General features: G+C 41.9%; 1 protein-coding gene across 2 annotated transcripts in view; it reads left to right on the forward strand.

Annotated features, from left to right (window-relative positions):
- Nucleotides 1–17,880, forward strand: part of sim1a (SIM bHLH transcription factor 1a) — a 92,441-nt gene that overhangs the window by 36,701 nt on the left and 37,860 nt on the right. For both annotated transcript variants that reach the window (XM_055635018.1, XM_055635017.1), the window contains exon 10: nt 7,404–7,569. In XM_055635018.1, coding sequence (XP_055490993.1) covers nt 7,404–7,569 — 166 coding nt within the window. The remainder of the gene's footprint in view (nt 1–7,403; nt 7,570–17,880) is intronic.

Raw genomic sequence — 17,880 nt, forward strand, 5'->3', positions numbered from 1 at the left:
TTAAGAAATAATTAGGAGTGGCACGGTGGCGCAGAGGTAGAGTTGTTGCCTTAGAGTGCCAGAGACACAGATTCCATCCCGCCTACAGGGTGCTGCCTGTATGCAGCTTTTAACATTCCGTCTGTTACTGCATGGGTTTTCACTGGATGCTCCGGTTTCCGCCCACACTCCAAAGATGTACAGGTTTGTAGGTTAATTGGCTTCATTAAAATTGTAAATTGAACCTAGTGTGCGTAAGACAGTGTGCAGGGATCGCTGGTCGGCGCGGACTCGGTGGGCTGAAGCGTCTGTTTCCACGCTGTATCTTTAAACTAAACTAAACCAAAGGTACACGGATAGGACAGGTTCAGAGGGATATGGGCTAAATGCAGGTAGGTGGACTAGTGTAGATGGGACATGTGGGTCAGCGTGGGCAAGTTAGACCAAAGGGCCAGTTCCCATGTGATATGACTCATTGACTGTAAATATACACAAGATGCGGGAGTAACTCATTGCAATGGTATCTCTGAAATGTATGGAACCTTCATTAGTTAAACATATACTGATCTGCCTTGAGGGATTGTAACTGTGGTAGATGCATGTCGCATATTAAAATGTTTAAGAACTCTCTGCTAATTATTACTCAGCTCATTCTGGCTGAATGAAAGCACATTTTCAGAAATTATTCAAAGAAAATTATGAAGCTATATTACATAAGTACAGATTTCTTTAATCTGAAAATCTTCGTAGCACAGTTCGTAAATTTACAAGTGATAGGAGCAGAATTAGGCCACTTGGCTCATCAAGTCTACTCTGCTATTCAATCATGGCTGATCTAACTCAGCGGGACATCGCTGGATAGAAGGAATGGGTGACGTTTTGGGTTGAGACCCTTCCTCTGTCTATGACTGTATATTGGTTTATTGTTTGATGTGGTCAGATTTGTGCACAAAATTGCTGGTATTGCCAAGTATGTTTTGCAACATACGAGGAATTTCACTGGCCAGGTCAGTCATACAATTAAAAGCAACAAGACTCAAAAAACACATTTCAGCAACGACTTTACTCCAGCAGTGAAGTGTTACATTAGCGACAGTCGTTCCTTTCACACGAACGTCTTGCATGAGTCAGACTTGGAATAATGGAGTTGAATAAGCACTCATTCCAGAACTGGCAATCACTGGTCTGAAAATACATGTTTAGTCAAGCACTGGTGTAATGGTAGCTTAAACAGATTAGGGCAAAATAAATGTAAATAATGTGCATGCCACAGAAATGACATGTCCAAGGGAAACAAATGAACTACACAGGAGCCATAAGAGAACTGTTAATTATTAACCACCCACACAGACGCACATACACACAGACACAGACACACACATAGACACACACACACATATACACACACACAATGAAAAACTGGAACCCCTGTTCTTTTCTTCTGTTTATTGACTGGTTCTATTAAACGTGCCCATTGATTTGCCTGCCTTTATGATTTAATCGTGGCTCTGTAAAATGCTTATTTATTTTCCATTAGCAGATTGGCTTTAGTGATGACTTAGGAACGATTACATGGCAGCAAAGTTCCTCTCTCAGCTTGTCTGGAATTCTCGGTGCAGGGGATTGATATGCATGTCGATTGTGAGTGACTCACATTCCTCATCTGTCTGAGAACCTCCTTTCCTTTAGCATTCTCGCTGAACACTTAAAGCCCTGTCCCACTGTACGAGTTCATTCAAGATCTCTCCCGAGTTTAAAAAAAAAATCAAACTTGTGGAAGCACGTAGAATGTACGTGGCAGGCAGGTACGTCGGAGCTCGGGGACGTCTCTTCGCGGCTCGTAACGCTAACGGCAGGTACGCGGGAAACGCGGTAAGCTCGGGAAGACTCGTGAAGATTTTTCAACATGTTGAAAAATGTCCATGAGAGCCCCGAGTACCTACGAGCGGCCATTACCGTAAATCTCCGAGTTCGAATCAGGGCAAACTCGGGAGAACTCTTGAATGAACTCGTACAGTGGGACAGGGCTTTTACGTCATGTGATGAGAGTTTGACGGCACTGGGCCTCTACTTGCTGGAGTTTAGATGGATGAGGGGGCACCTAAATCAAACGTACCGAATGCTGAAAGGCCTGGATTAAGTGGACGTGGAGAGGATGTTTCCACTAGTGGGAGAGTCTAGGACTAGAGGCCACAGCCTGAGAATGAAAGGACATACCTTTAGGAAGATGAGGTGGAATTTCTTCAGTCCGAGGGTGGTGAATCCGTGGATTTCATTGCCACAGACGGCTGTGGAGGCCAATATACTCATCTTTGGTCATCATTGCTAAGTGACTTTATGAGTACCAGTCTTTTTACTTCTCTCTTGCCACTTGGTTATGTTGAATTAACTAGAGCCAATGACTAGAGATGAGTGCAATCAGTGGCCAAATTTCTCTTAAGTTAATCGAGATGGGTGAACATGGTGGCGCAGAGATAGTATTGCTGTCTTACAGCGCCTGAAACCCACATTCAATCTTGACTAGGGATGCTGTCTGTACTGAGTTTCTACGTTCTCCCCGTGACCTCATGGGTTTTCTCCGGGTGCTCCGGTTTCCTCCCACATTCCAAAGTCGAACAAGTTTGGCGGTTAATTGGCTTCTGTAAAATTGTCCCTAATGTGTAGGACAGTGGGTGATCACTGGTCGGCGCAGGCTCGGTGGGTCAAAAGCCCTGTTTCTGCACTGTATCTGAGCCTGGTCGATCCTGTATCTCTAAACCTCACTAAACAAAACCCAATCAACTAAACTAAATTAGTCTAAACTCAACTAAACATCAAAGGTTACGGGGAAAAGAAGAGAAAGAGGTTGAGAGGGAAAAATAAATCAGCCATGATTGAATGGTGGAGTAAACTTGATGGGCTGAATGGCGGAGTAAACTTGATGGGCTGAATGGCCTAATTCTAATGTCTTGGGTCATAAGGAAATTGTCAATGGCTACTCCTTTTCATTGGGGAATCTGTTTAAGATAATGCAGAATGAAGTGTGCATGAAAGAGATGATAATATTTACCCATCTCTCAAATGTATGGTTGTAGTGAATCTTTTTTTGTTAAACCTATACTAATCTGCTTTGAGGGACTGTAACTGTGGTAGATGCATACGCCTCGTATTAATATTCATTGTTAATTAGTTCATCTGTTCATTATTGCTCGGCTCATTATGGCTGAATGTAAGCACACTTTGAGAAATTATTCAACAAAAATCATGAAGCTATATTTGCATAAGTACAGATTTCTTCAATCTGAAAATTTTTGTTCCAAAATTCATTTAACCAATCAAAATATTGTGCCTAAAATGGAGTATATAAACTTAATACGTTATCCAACACTGTTAAATGATATTTGGAAATGATCAATACTGTGTTGGGCAGGAGACGATTCAGGTTGGGAACCTTCTTAAGAGAGACTAGACCCAAAATGTCACCTATCCACGTTCTCCAGGGATGCCGTCTGAACCACTGAGTGACTCCCGCACTTTGTGTCTTTTGATCTGTAAATCAGCAAATGCAGTTCTTTGTTTCTTCATCAATACTGACTTGTTGGACTGATTGATCTGCATCTTCATTGCTCATTCCTAGATCCCTCTGTTCAACTGCGTTCCTCAATTCGCTACCATTCACCATGTACGTCCTATTTTGATTTGTCCTGCCAAGATGTAACACCTCACACTTATCAGCATTAAACTCCATCTGCCATCTTTCAGCCCACTCTTCCAAATGGCCTAAATCTCTCTGTAGACTTTGGAAATGTTATTCTTGAAGTGAATATTGCACTTTAATATGGTTCATGTAATGGGATTGAATGCAGATTACTTGGCTTCCTGTGTTAGCTATTTCTACATTGTGACAAATAAGGCTGCCTCAAATGAATCCATTTGGAAAGGATAAATCTAAAGGTGTAGCTCATCAGGCTTTGATAATTTGCCAGTTAAAGAAAGTGCAGAAGAGACGTGATGGGAGCAGAATGAGAGTTTAGTTTAGTTCAGAGGTACTAAGAGATAGGCCCTTCGGCCCATTGAGTCGATGCCGATCATTGATCACCGTACACTAACACTATCCTATACACTGGGTCTATTTTAGACATATTTATACCAAGCCAATTAACCTACCAAACTGTACGTCTTTGGAGTGTGGAGGGAAACTGGGACACTGGGAGAAAACACACACAGATCACGAGGTGAACATGCACAGCTCCTCACAGCATCTTCATGGGTGCTGCCAGTGTGGAGTTTGCATGCCCTCCCTGTGACCACGTAGGTTTCCTCTGGGTGCTCCAGTTTCCTCCCTTATTTCAAAGCAATGCGGGTTTGTAGGTTAATTGGCCCCAAGTGTGTGGAGAGTAGATGGGAAGGTGGGACAACATAGAACTAGTGTGAACGTGTGATCAATAGTCGGCATGGACTTGGTGGGCTGAAGGGTTTGTTTCCGTGCTGTATCTCTAAACTAAACTAAGTATGACAATGACAGGGTAATATAGTAATATTACCATGAGAAAGTAGACGGGGCCTCAGTTTAATCGGGAGGTGCAACTCCAGAGCCAATAAGATCATGGGAGACCCCTTCCACCCCTGCAACGGACTGTTCCAGCTGCTACGGTCAGGCAAATGCCTCCGTTGCCATGCTGTGAGAATGGTGAGGTTGAGAAGGAGTTTCTTCCCAGAGGCCATTAGGACTGTAAACTCCTATCTCACCAGGGACTAACTTTACTGTACCACTCTACTGTTTTTTTTTTTTTATTGCTGTTTTTATTCCTTTTTCCTTCCTCCCACAATATGTAATATGTAAAATAATATGTGATTCTGTTCCATTCTGTTTTTTGTTTGTTTGTTTGTTTGTCTTTTGCCCAAAGTCCGCGAGCATTGCCACTTTTCATTTCACTGCACATCTCGTATGTGTATGTGACGAATAAACTTGACTTGACTTGACTTGACATCTAATAAATAGTCCATGATGCATCCTCCTGCAATCTGGTGCATGAATCTAATCATGGATTTTGTAAGCCTCTGAGCTTTTTCACTGAAAAGTGGAGGTGTTGACAACTGAGCCATGACTGAAATGGCTCAGAATGACACTGTGGTGGAAAGATGCTTCTGAGTTCATTGTCCACTGTACTTATGTTATAGTACATCGGTGTGGATCAGTATTTATCCAGAGAATGGTTGGGCTGGGAAATCCACTATCACAAATAGTCAAACACAAAGTTCTGGATGTTTGTTGTACAAAACATCGGTAAGGCCACATCTTGTCTAGTGTGTTCAGCTTTGGTCACCCTGGTATACAGTAGGTAAGACGTTGTTAAGCTCTGTAAAGGAGCAGATAATGTGCAGGAAGGAACTGCAGATGTTGGTTTACACCAAAGATAGATACAAAATGCTGGAGCAACTCAGCGGGACAGGCAGAATCTCAGGATAGAAGAATTGGGTGATGTTTCTGGTCGAGACCCTTCTTCAGACTGCTCAGATGCTGCCTGTCCTGCTGAGTTCCTCCAGCATTTTGTGTCTATCTTTAAGGGAGCAGAGAAGATTTAAAAGCATGTTGACAGGATTCGAGGGCCTGAGCTATAGGGATGGATTGAACAGTCCAGGACCTTATTCCTTGGAGTGCAGGAGGATGAGGGGTGATCTTACAGATATGTATATGATCATGAGAGGAATAAATGCACAGAATCGTATACAATCAAGAACCAGATTTAAGGTGAGGTTTAAACACAGAAACATAGAAACATAGAAACATAGAAATTAGGTGCAGGAGTAGGCCATTCGGCCCTTCGAGCCTGCACCGCCATTCAATATGATCATGGCTGATCATCCAACTCAGTATCCCGTACCTGCCTTCTCTCCATACCCCCTGATCCCCTTAGCCACAAGGGCCACATCTAACTCCCTCTTAAATATAGCCAATGAACTGGACTCAACTACCCTCTGTGGCAGAGAGTTCCAGAGACTCACCACTCTCTGTGTGAAAAACGTTCTTCTCATCTCGGTTTTAAAGGATTTCCCCCTTATCCTTAAGCTGTGACCCCTTGTCCTGGAAGGTGAGGGGGGAAGATTTAGGCAAGGCATGGCAACTTTATTATATAGCACATTTCATACACGAGGCAGACTCAAAGTGCTTCACATAAAAACATGTCATACAATAAAATGGAATAAAATAGAAGAATTAAAAGAAAATAAAAGCAAAGTTAAAAATGCATTATAAAAAGTGCAAAAGTTAAAAGTGCAATGTAGTTAAGATTTAGCTGAAAGCTAAAGTAAACATAAAAGTTTGTCTTGTTTTAAAAGTGGTCAAAGTTGAGGCAAGTCTTAAATCTTCAGGAAGTTTATTCCATTTAATACAAACTTGAGGGGCAACCTTTTTACACAAAGGGTTGTAGAGATATGGAACATGCTGCTGGAGGAGGTAAAGCAGGTGCTATCACAATATTTACAAAACATTTGGACAGGTACATGGATAGGACAGGATTAGAGGGCCAAATGCAGGCAGGTGGGATTAGTGTAAATGGGGCATGTTAGTTGGTGTGGACAAATTGGGCCGAAGGGTCTGTTTCCACGCTGTTTCACTCTATGACTATGAACGAATTTAGTGTAAACGTAAGCAACCTCATGACATGGCCTCATACTGTGTTGTTTCATTCTATGACATTATGTGGTGGGCAATATAACAAAAATAAGAAATACCAATCGGGTTAAATAAAATTGGTTAATATTATTCACCTGTGGAGTATAAATAGAGGCATTGGTTGTGAATGTTTGGTCAATCTGCAGTTGTTCAGTCACCTCGGAGCAGCAGTGAGATTTTTGATAGGTTGGATTTGATGATTGGGTAGATTGTACATGCAGGTTGATGAATGCATTGAGGAATAGAGATGGTTTTGCTCCACACTTTACTTTTATAGACAATAGACAATAGGTGCAGGAGTAGGGCATTTGGCCCTTCGAGCCAGCACCGCCATTCAATGTGATCATGGCTGATCATCCCCAATCAGCACCCCGTTTCTGCCTTCTCCCCATATCCCCTGACTCCACTATTTTTAAGAGCCCTATCTTTTTAACTGTGCTTTTTAAGTCTAAACTCATCGGGCTGATGGCAAAGAGATGGCCAATTGATTAAGCTGTGGGGCGAAGGCAGGGGAATGGGGTTGAGAGGGAGAGATAGATCAGCCATGATTTGAATGGCAGAGTAGACTTGATGGGCCGAATGGCCTAATTCCGAGAACTTATGAACATAAACTTAACAATGCAATATAAACGACCATAAGATTGTTTGAACATAATGTTACTAGAAGTGTTCAGAAATGTGTTTGTATGTTTATGTGTGTGTGAGTGTAAATGCGCGAGTGTGATTTACACATTGAACCTGAAAGGATATGTGGTTTGACTGCTTTCAGGGATGCAGAATACAAGGGGCTGCAACTTTCGCTGGACCAAGTAACAGCAACAAAGCCACCGTTTCCATACTCAAACTCAACCCCGACCATCACTGACTCCAGAAAGGCAGCCAAATCTCGCCTGGGCCGAACAAAATCCAAACTAAGAGCATCACCATATCCACAGGTAAACTGCTCCTGATATTATCTTTCATCTCATTGATCAACAAGACTGTGGCGGGGCATAGTGGTTAGTGTTACTCAGGTTTGAGCTTGGCTTGTGTGGAAATTTCCCCAAATTGTTTACAACAGCAGCAGAGTTGGGATTGTTTAGTTTAGCTTATTATTGTCACGTGTTTTGAGGTAGATCATGGGGTGGGAGATTTCAACCTTCACGTGGTCTGCCTTGTTTCGACGAATGCAATCAACCTGGTGTGCACAATCAAATAAGATCAAATGGAACGAGTTGTCCTACAACTTTAGGCTGTGCACGCCACATGCAAGAAGAAGAAGGTAGATCATAAGGTCATAAGATTAGTGGTCATAGGGGTAGAATTAGGCCATTCATGCCATCAAGTCTACTCCGCCATTCAATCATGGCTGATCTATCTCTCCCTCCTAACCCCATTCTCCTGCCCTCTCCCCATAACTCTTGACACCCATACTAATCAAGAGCAGTGAATCAAGGTACAGTGAAATGCTTTTGTTTGCATGCTATCCAGCCAACAAAAAGCCTATATATGAATCCACTCAAGCTGTCCACAGTGCACATATAAAGGTACAGCATTTAGTGCAAGATAAAGTCTGAAAACATTCAGATGAATGATAGTTCAAACATTTCCAATGGGCTGGGTGGAGGTCAGGGCCACATTCTAGCCGATGTGGGGACCGTTCAGATGCCTGATAACAGCTGGAAAGAAACTGTCCCTGAATCTTGAGGCAGGCATTTTCAAACTTCTGTATCTGATGGGAGAGGGGAGAAGAGAGAATGACCTGGGTGAGATAGATCCTTGACAATGCTGCTGGCCTTGCCGAGGCAGCGTGAAGTGTAGATGGAGATGGAGGTTGGTTTGTGCCATGGTCTGGCTTTAGTTCTGTCGGAACTCGTTGGAACTCTCAGGAGGAACTTCGGGCAGCACAGTGGTGCAGAGGTGGAGCTGCCGCCTTACAGCGCCAGAGTCCTGAGTTCAATCCTGACTACGGGTGCCGCCTGTATGGAGTTTATACGTTCTTGGTGTGACCGCGTGGTTTTTCTCCCGGTGCTCCGATTTCCTTCCACATTCTAAAATCGTGCAGGTTTGTAGGTTAATTAGCTACGTTAAAAATTGTAAATTGTCCCTAGTGTGTAGGATAATGCTAGCGATCATAGATCGGCGAGGATTCCGTGAGCCGAAAGGCCTGTTACCACAATTTATCTCTGAAGTCTAAAAACTCAATCATTGCCATATAATATAACCATATAACAATTACAGCACGGAAACAGGCCATCTCGACCCTTCTAGTCCGTGCCGAACACATAATCTCCCCTAGTCCCATATACCTGCGCTCAGACCATAACCCTCCATTCCCTTCCCATCCATATAACTATCCAATTTATTTTTAAATGATAAAAACGAACCTGCCTCCACCACCATCACTGGAAGCTCATTCCACACAGCTACCACTCTCTGAGTAAAGAAGTTCCCCCTCATGTTACCCCTAAACATCAGTCCTTTAATTCTCATGTCATGTCCCCTTGTTTGAATCTTCCCTACTCTCAGTGGGAAAAGCTTTTCCACGTCAACTCTGTCTATCCCTCTCATCGTTTTAAAAACCTCTATCAAGTCCCCCCTTACCCTTCTGCGCTCCAAAGAATAAAGCCCTAACTTGTTCAACCTTTCTCTGTAACTTAGTTGCTGAAACCCAGGCAACATTCTAGTAAATCTCCTCTGTACTCTCTCTATTTTGTTGACATCCTTCCTATAATTAGGCGACCAAAATTGTACACCATACTCCAGAATTGGCCTCACCAATGCCTTGTACAATTTTAACATTACATCCCAACTTCTATACTCAGAAGTAATGCCAAAGTAATTATTTTAGCGATGTGATGAACTTACTGTGTTTCGAGACATTGAAGAAATAATTTGTCTTTGTTTGCTTGTGGTAATTGCACAGGCAAGATGGTTATACTTATCTGCACACATTTGAATCCATGGATCTGATTTACGCTGGTGCTGAAGTCCATGTGCATATTTAGTCCTAACATCACATTTGTAACAATCGATTTTCCACGTAGAAAGCCATGCTGGCTATCCCTAATCAGTCAGAGTGATCGAGAGTCATAGAGTCATACAGTGTGGAGGCAGGCCCTTCCGGCAAACTTGCCCACACCAACCAACATGTCCCATCTACACTAGTCCCACCTGCCCGTGTTTGGCACGTATCTCTCCAAACCTGTCCTATCCATGTAACTGTTTCTTACATAGAAACATAGAAACATAGAAATTAGGTGCAGGAGTAGGCCATTCGGCCCTTCGAGCCTGCACCGCCATTCAATATGATCATGGCTGATCATCCAACTTAGTATCCCGTACCTGCCTTATCTCCATACCCTCTGATCCCCTTAGCCACAAGGGCCACATCTAACTCCCTCTTAAATATAGCCAATGAACTGGCCTCGACTACCCTCTGCGGCAGAGAGTTCCAGAGATTCACCACTCCCTGTGTGAAAAAAGTTCTTCTCATCTCGGTTTTAAAGGATTTCTCCCTTATCCTTAAGCTGTGACCCCTTGTCCTGGACTTCCCCAACATCGGGAGCAATCTTCCTGCATCTAGCCTATCCAACCCCTTAAGAATTTTGTAAGTTTCTATAAGATCCCCTCGCAATCTCCTAAATTCTAGAGAGTATAAACCAAGTCTATCCAGTCTTTCTTCATAAGACAGTCCTGACATCCCAGGAATCAGTCTGGTGAACCTTCTCTGCACTCCCTCTAATGGTAATAATGTCCTTCCTCAGATTTGGATGTTAAATGTTGGGATGGCCCCTGCCTCAACTACCTCCTCTGGCAGCTCATTCCATACACTGACCACGCTTTGTGTGAAATAGTCACCCTTCAGATCCCTATTAAATCTTTTACCCTTCACCTGACAGCTATATATAACCATATAACCAGCTATGTCGTCAAAGTCAAAGTCCTTGCCTTTCCAACAGCATGTGCATCATTTTTCTCCGAATCCATGGATAGGTTGCTGGCGGGGATTCTGAGACAAGATGAACATGCACTTGTAAAGGCAAGAACTGTTTAAGGATAGTCAGCATAGCTTTGTGCACGGAAAATCAATTCTGACAAATTTGCTAGAGTTTTTTGACGGAGAAGATCGATAAGGGCAGTGTGGTAGATGTGGTCTACATGGACTTTAACAAGGTACTTGACCAGATACCGCACTGTAAGCTGCTCCATAAGGTTATTTCACATGGGAGCTAGCCAATTGAACACAAATATTTCTTGAAGGTAGGGAAACAACCTCCTTCAAGAAAATACACAAAAATGCTGGAGAAACGCAGCATCTATGGAGCGAATGAAATAGGCAACGTTTCGGGCTGAACCCCTTCTTCAGACTGAAGAACGTTCGATTTTACAGCATCTGCAGTTCCTTCTTAAACAAAATCCTTCAAGAAAATGTTGTGTTCAGTTTTGTTTATTATCACGTGTGCCGAGGTACGGCAAAGACATAGAAACATAGAAAATAGGTGCTGGAAGAGGCCATTTGACCCTTCAAGCCAGTGCTGCCATTCAATATGTTCATGGCTAATCATCCAAAATCAGTACCCCGTTCCTGCTTTCTCCCCATATCCCTTGATTCTTTTAGCCCCAAGAGCTAAATCTAACTCTCTCTTGAAAACATCCAGTGAATTGGCTTCCACTGCCTTCTGTGGTGGAGAGTTCCACAGATTCACAACTCTCTGGCTGAAAAAGTGTTTCCTCATCTCAATCCTAAATGGCCTACCCCTTATTCTTAAAATGTGATCAAAAGCTTTTGTTGCGTGCCAACCAGTCAGCAGAAAGACAATACATGATTATGATAGATTCATGATAAGGGAGTAATGTTTAGTGCAAGGTAATGCCAGCAATGTCCAATCAAGGATAGTCCAAGGGTTACCAAAAATGTTGATGGTAGTTCAGCACTGCTCTCTAGTTGTGGTAGGATGGTTCAGTCGCTTGATAACAGCTGGGAAGAAACTGTCCCTGAATCTGGTGGTGTGCGTTTTCACACTTCTGTACCTTTTGCCTGATGGGAGAGGGGAGAAGAGGGAGTGGGCAGGGTGTGACTTGTCCTTGATTAAGCTGCTGGCCTTGCCGAGGCTGCATTGGCTAGCTCCCATGTGAAATAACCTAATGAGCAGCCTGCTGTGCGGTACCTTGTCAAATACCTTGTTAAAGTCCATGTAGACTGCATCTACCACATTGCCCTTATGGTGGTCGAAGGTTGTTTTTTCAGATTGAATGCATGTGACAAGTAGTGTGCCGCAGATATCAGTCCTTAGTCTACTGTTGTTTATTATTTATATTTTATTATATTATATTAACGATTTAGATGAGTTTCTCAGCCACATGGTTTGTAAGTTTGCGGATGACACTAAAATTTGAGATTACAACGGCATCAGTCAACTGCGCCAATGGTCTAGGGAATGGCAGATAACATATAATTCAGATAAATGTGAAGTGTTGCATTTTGGTAACAAAAACCAGGGCAGGAATTACATAGTAAATCTTGGAGCCCTTTGGAGAGTTGTAGAACAGAGAGACCTAAGGGCGGTCACGGTTGCGCAGCGGTAGAGTTGCTGCCTTACAGCGAATGCAGCGCCAGAGACCCAGGTTCTAGAGACCCAGAGACTACCAGTGTTTGTCCGTACGGAGTTTGTACATTCTCCACCGTGATGTGCGTGGGTTTTATCCGAGTTCTTCGGATAAACAAAACAATGACTTTTTCTTTTTGCCGCAGTTTAACAGGCCCGAGAATGATACCCACTGTACTGTACCTCGTTACATGTGACAATGAGCGAAACAAATAAATTGGGTGGCCAAGTGGTAGAGTTGCTGCAGTGCATCGCAGGTTCGATCCTGACTAGGGGTGCTGTCTTTTTTTTATTTTTTTATTTTATTTTTATTAGCAGTACAGTAAATCACATTAATACATTGCATATATCTTATTACATTATGTTGTGCCACTTCATTTTTTAAGCTTTAAAAAAGATAGAAATAAAAGAAGTAAGGAAAGTAAGCAAGAATCGTGAAGGTGCAGGAAAGTGTTGGGAGAAGAGAACCCCTTATGGAAGGAATTAGAGAAGGAAGTAAAGAAAAGAAATAAGACCCTAGAAAGAAAAGAAAAAAAAGAAGAAAGGAAAATCAATCGCTCTATTGTAACACAAAACTCCGCAAAAAAGGATATACCAACCGTGTTTTTATTAAAAATTTATTTTATACCCCCCGTTACCAGATCCTGGTAGCCTTTATGTTTTAACTTATTATTGCACCTTATGCTTGTAATAGTTCCATAAATGCACACCACGTCTTTTGGAAGTGATCTGCTTTGCCTGCTAGGAGGAGTCTCATCTCTTCCAAGTGTAATGTTTCGAACATGTTTGAAATCCACATTTTTGTTGTTGGCATTGGAGCATTTTTCCAAAATTTAAGTATAAGCTTTTTTCCCATTATTAGCCTATAATTAAGTAAGTTCTTTTGAAACATATTTAATTCTGGGTTACCTTCCGATATTCCAAAAATGATCCATTCTACTTTGGGTAGTAGTTTTGTTTTAAATAATTTTGTAAAGATTTCAAATATTTCGTTCCAGAATTTTTGAATTTTTATACAGAAAACAAAAGAGTGCGCTATGTTAGCTTCTTGTGACTGACATTTATCACAAATGGGTGAGACATTGGGGAAAAGTTTATTTATTTTAGTTTTTGAATAATATAGTCCATGTAATGTTTTATATTGGATTAGAGTATGTTGTACGTTGATCGAGCATTTATGCACATATAATAAGTGTTTATCCCAGCTCTCTTTTGAAATTTTTATAGCTAGTTCTTGTTCCCAGTCTCTTCTAATATTATCTGTTGTAGGTATTTCTATATTCAATGACTACGGGTGCTGTCTGTACGGAGTTTGTATGTTCTCCCTGTGACCACGTGGGTTTCTCCGGGTGCTCAGGTTTCCTTCCGCACTCCAAAGACATACAGGTTTGTAGGCTAATTGGCTTGGGATAATTGTATCCAAACGGCCTGATTCCGCCCCACATCTCTAAAGCCAAAAAAACTAAAACCAATAAACACAGTTAAATATAACAATAAAAAATTCACCAAATTAATAATTGTAACACTATCGCAAAAAAAAAACGTTCTCACAATGTGAGCTGTTAAACAAGGGTTTACAAATGGGTTGCCAGTTGATTTTTTTATGAAAGGAATAGATTAGGCAAATGCACAGATTATCTTGCCCAGAGTTGGTGAATCGAGGACCAGAGGACAAAGGTTTAAGGTGAAGAGGAAAAGATTTAATAGGAATCTGAGGGGTAACTTTTTCACACAAAGGGTGGTGGTGGGTGTATGGAACGAGCTGCCAGAGGAGGTAGTTGAGGCTGGGACTATTAACAAGCATCTGGGCCCTTGTTAACAGCAGTGGATAATTGCATTAAACTGCAGATGCAAGTTCCTTCATTGCTGGAGGGAGGTAGCGGGACTGCTAAAATGGTGGTCCCATTAAGGTTTTTACAAGCTCCTATAATGTTGGAGGGATTACTGGCATCTCTTTACCAGCTGTGTAGGAAGGAACTGCAGATGCTGGTTTAAACCAAAGGTAAACACAAAAAGCAGGAGTGAAGAAGGGTCTCGACCAGAAACGTCACCCATTCCTTCTCTCCAGAGGTGCTGCCTGTTACTCCAGCGTTTTGTGACTCTCCTTGGTTTAAAGCAGCATCTGCAGTCCATGTGGCCCTTGTAGTTAAAGGGATCAGGGGGTATGGAGAGAAGGCAGGTACGGGATACTGAGTTGGGTGATCAACCATGATCATATTGAATGGCGGTGCAGGCTCGAAGGGCCGAATGGCCTACTCCTGCACCAATTTTCTATGTATTCTATGTATCTATGTATCCCAACATTTAAGAAACAGTTAGACAGGTACATGGATATGACAGGTTTGGAGAGATATGGACCAAACGCAGGCAGGTGGGACTAGTGTAGCTGGGACATGTTGGCAGGTGCGGGCAAGTTGGGCTGAAGGGCCCGTTTCCACGCCGTTACTCTATGACTCTAATATGGAATGTCACTAACATAGCAATACAGCAGTATAGTAATCGTGGCCACTGGTTTATACGCTTCATATGACATAAACACATGACACAAGGTAAAGTCCCCTTACGTGTTGTTATGTCGGATGGAAATAATGAGACCAGTAAATGCCTTGAGTTAAATATGTGCAATGCATTAGACAGTGGAGGGCTGAAATCAATTTTAATCAAGATCGGCAAATATTTGAGGAGCTCTTGAGCTTTTGAGGCTGAACAGTTTTCATCGGTGATCCGCGGTATAAGAGTTGTTTTAACTCGAGATACGAGAGGCAGGGCAGATTTCTAATGTGATAATAATGGAGTGAAGGCGTTTTCATTGGTGGCATTATGGCAGAAAATATAAGAGTGGAGATAGTTTGAAACGAGTGGGAAAACTGAAGAGTTGAAAGGGGCCAACTCAAAGTTGCTTGTAGCAGAAAGGATGGCTCACTCGCTACTAATGTTTGTGCATTCGTCCAGTAATCAGTCATCAGCACCTCAAATAACCCCGGCATTCCCTCTCTTTCTATCCCTCCCCCACCCAAATCACACTAGCTTCTCATTTTCACCCAACAAACAACTAACAATGGCTTGAAGGTACACAAAGTTGCTGGAGAAACTCAGCGGGTGCAGCAGCATCTATGGAGCGAAGGAAATAGGCGACGTTTCGGGCCGAAACCCTTCATCAGTCTGAAGAAGGGTTTCGGCCCGAAACATCGCCTATTTCCTTCGCTCCATAGATGCTGCTGCACCCGCTGAGTTTCTCCAGCAATTTTGTGTACCTTCGATCTTCCAGCATCTGCAGTTCCTTCTTGAACAACTAACAGTGGCTTGTTTCCTTTATCATCGTTACTTTTTGCATATCTTTAATTCATTGTTCTTTATCTCTCTACATCATCGTCTATATCTCTCGTTTCCCCTTTCCCTAACTAGTCTGAAGAAGGGTATTGACCTGAAATGTCACCCATTCCTTCTCTTCGAGATGTTGTCTGACCTGCTGATTTGCTATGATCATGGCTATTTTATTTCGTTTTTAACAAAGGCTGTTTTCCTACACTTAACATCAGAGCTTTTTTTTCAAAACATCAGTAACAAAGTACTGCAAAGAGGCCAAACGGCCCTTCGAGCCTGCATTTGCAAATGATCATGGCTGTTTCAATTAATAATAAATATTGTTTTGTTTTTTTAACAAAGAGATTTTTATTCAAACACACAGTAACAAACACACACAAAGATCAAACTGTCCAGCAATTTGCAAACATCAACAGGTCAATCGTCAAATTAATATTTTTATTTGTTTTTATGTATATATATGTATACACACACACACACATATATATCTAGACACACACACATACATATATATACACACACACATACATATATACACACACATACACACACACACACACACACACACACATAAAAACAAATAAAAATATTTAATATAACACATATGTATGTGGGTGTGTGTGTGTATAGGTGCTGCCTGTCCCGGTGAGTTACTCCAACATTTTGTGTCTACCTTAGATATACAGATAGATGTATATGTGTGTATACTTTGTGTATATATGTGTGTGTGTGTATATATATGTGTATGTATATATGTATATGTGTGTGTGTGTATATATATATATGTGTGTGTATATATGTGTGTGTGTGTGCGTATATATATATATGTGTGTGTATATATGTGTGTATATATATATATATGTACACACACACACATATATATGTGTGTATATATGGGTATATATATATATATATGTATATATATATATATATGTGTGTGTGTGTGTACATATATATATATATACTGATTTTTTAAATCTTGTTTATTGTGTTGTTCACTGGGTACTTTGTTTACATATTGTGCTGCTGCAGATAAGAATGTCATTGTTCTGTCTGGGACATATGCGTTTCATCAGCACTTCTCATGCACATTAACATTAGCTTACATTGCTATGTTTTACCTAACTGGAGTCGAGTGGATGTCTGCATCTTTTTAGAAAGAGCACCCATATCACACGATTGGCAACTATGACACTGAAATGAGACTGTTCAGTTTAGTTTAGTTTAGTTTAGCGATACAGCGTGGAATCGGGCTCTTCGACCCACCGAGTTCACGCCGACCAGCGATCACCCCATACAGTGGCACTATCCTACACACTAGGGACAATTTACAATCTTACCAAAGTCAATTAATCTACAAACCTGCACGTTTTTGGCATGTGGGAGGAAACTGGAGCACGCACACACGTTACAGAGAGAACGTATAAACTCCGTACAGACAGCACCCGTGGTCAGGATCGAACCCGGGACTCTGGCACTGTAAGGCAGCAACTCTACCGCTGTGCCACCATGCTGCCCGACTGTATTCTGTCTAATTAAGTATTTGCAAAAATATTGTTGAATTGAACACATAAATGGTGCTGAAGAAGCTGTAAATTGCAATTTCATTCATTTTTTCTAATTTTGTTCCACGCCTTGATATATTGTTTTACTACTGTGGTGTTAATTGCATTACCTTGATGCTAATTCCTAAGAATTTAATTTTGCATTGTTGCGCGAAAGATTCATATAGAGCCAGGATAAATCGTTCGACCAAACTCTCTTAAGGTGAGAGGAGAAAAATTTACTAGGAATCTGGGGGTAACTTATTCACACAGAGGGTGTGTGGAACGAGTTGCCAATGGAGATAGTTGAGGCTGGTACAAAAACAAAATATAGAAGATATTTGGATAGGTACATGGATGGGAAAGGTTTATAGGGATATGTGGGCAGGCAAAACTTGTGTGGATTGGATATTTAGGTTGAAATGGGAATGTTGGGCTGAAGGGCCTGTTGCCATGCTGTATAACTCTATAATTCATCCAAGGTAACCAATGTGCTTATCTGGGCTTGTCCCATTTGCCAGCATTTGACCCAAATCCCTGTCAACCTTTCCTGTTTATGCACCAGTCCCAATGTCTCTTGTCCAAGTGTTGTACTTGTACCTCCCTCCACCACTGGCAGCTCATTCTATATACTCTCCATCCCTTGTGTAAAAAGACTTGCCCCTCAAGCCCCCTTTAAATATTTCCCCTCTCATCTTAAACCAAAGCCTTTAGCCCTGTCCCACGAGCATGCGACTGCATGCGGCAAGCGCGGCCTAACGTGGTCGCTTGAGCCGTAGGGCCTCGCGGG

The sequence above is a fragment of the Leucoraja erinacea genome, chromosome 5, assembly GCF_028641065.1.
Source record: "Leucoraja erinacea ecotype New England chromosome 5, Leri_hhj_1, whole genome shotgun sequence".
NCBI classification, from domain to species: Eukaryota; Metazoa; Chordata; class Chondrichthyes; order Rajiformes; family Rajidae; genus Leucoraja; species Leucoraja erinaceus.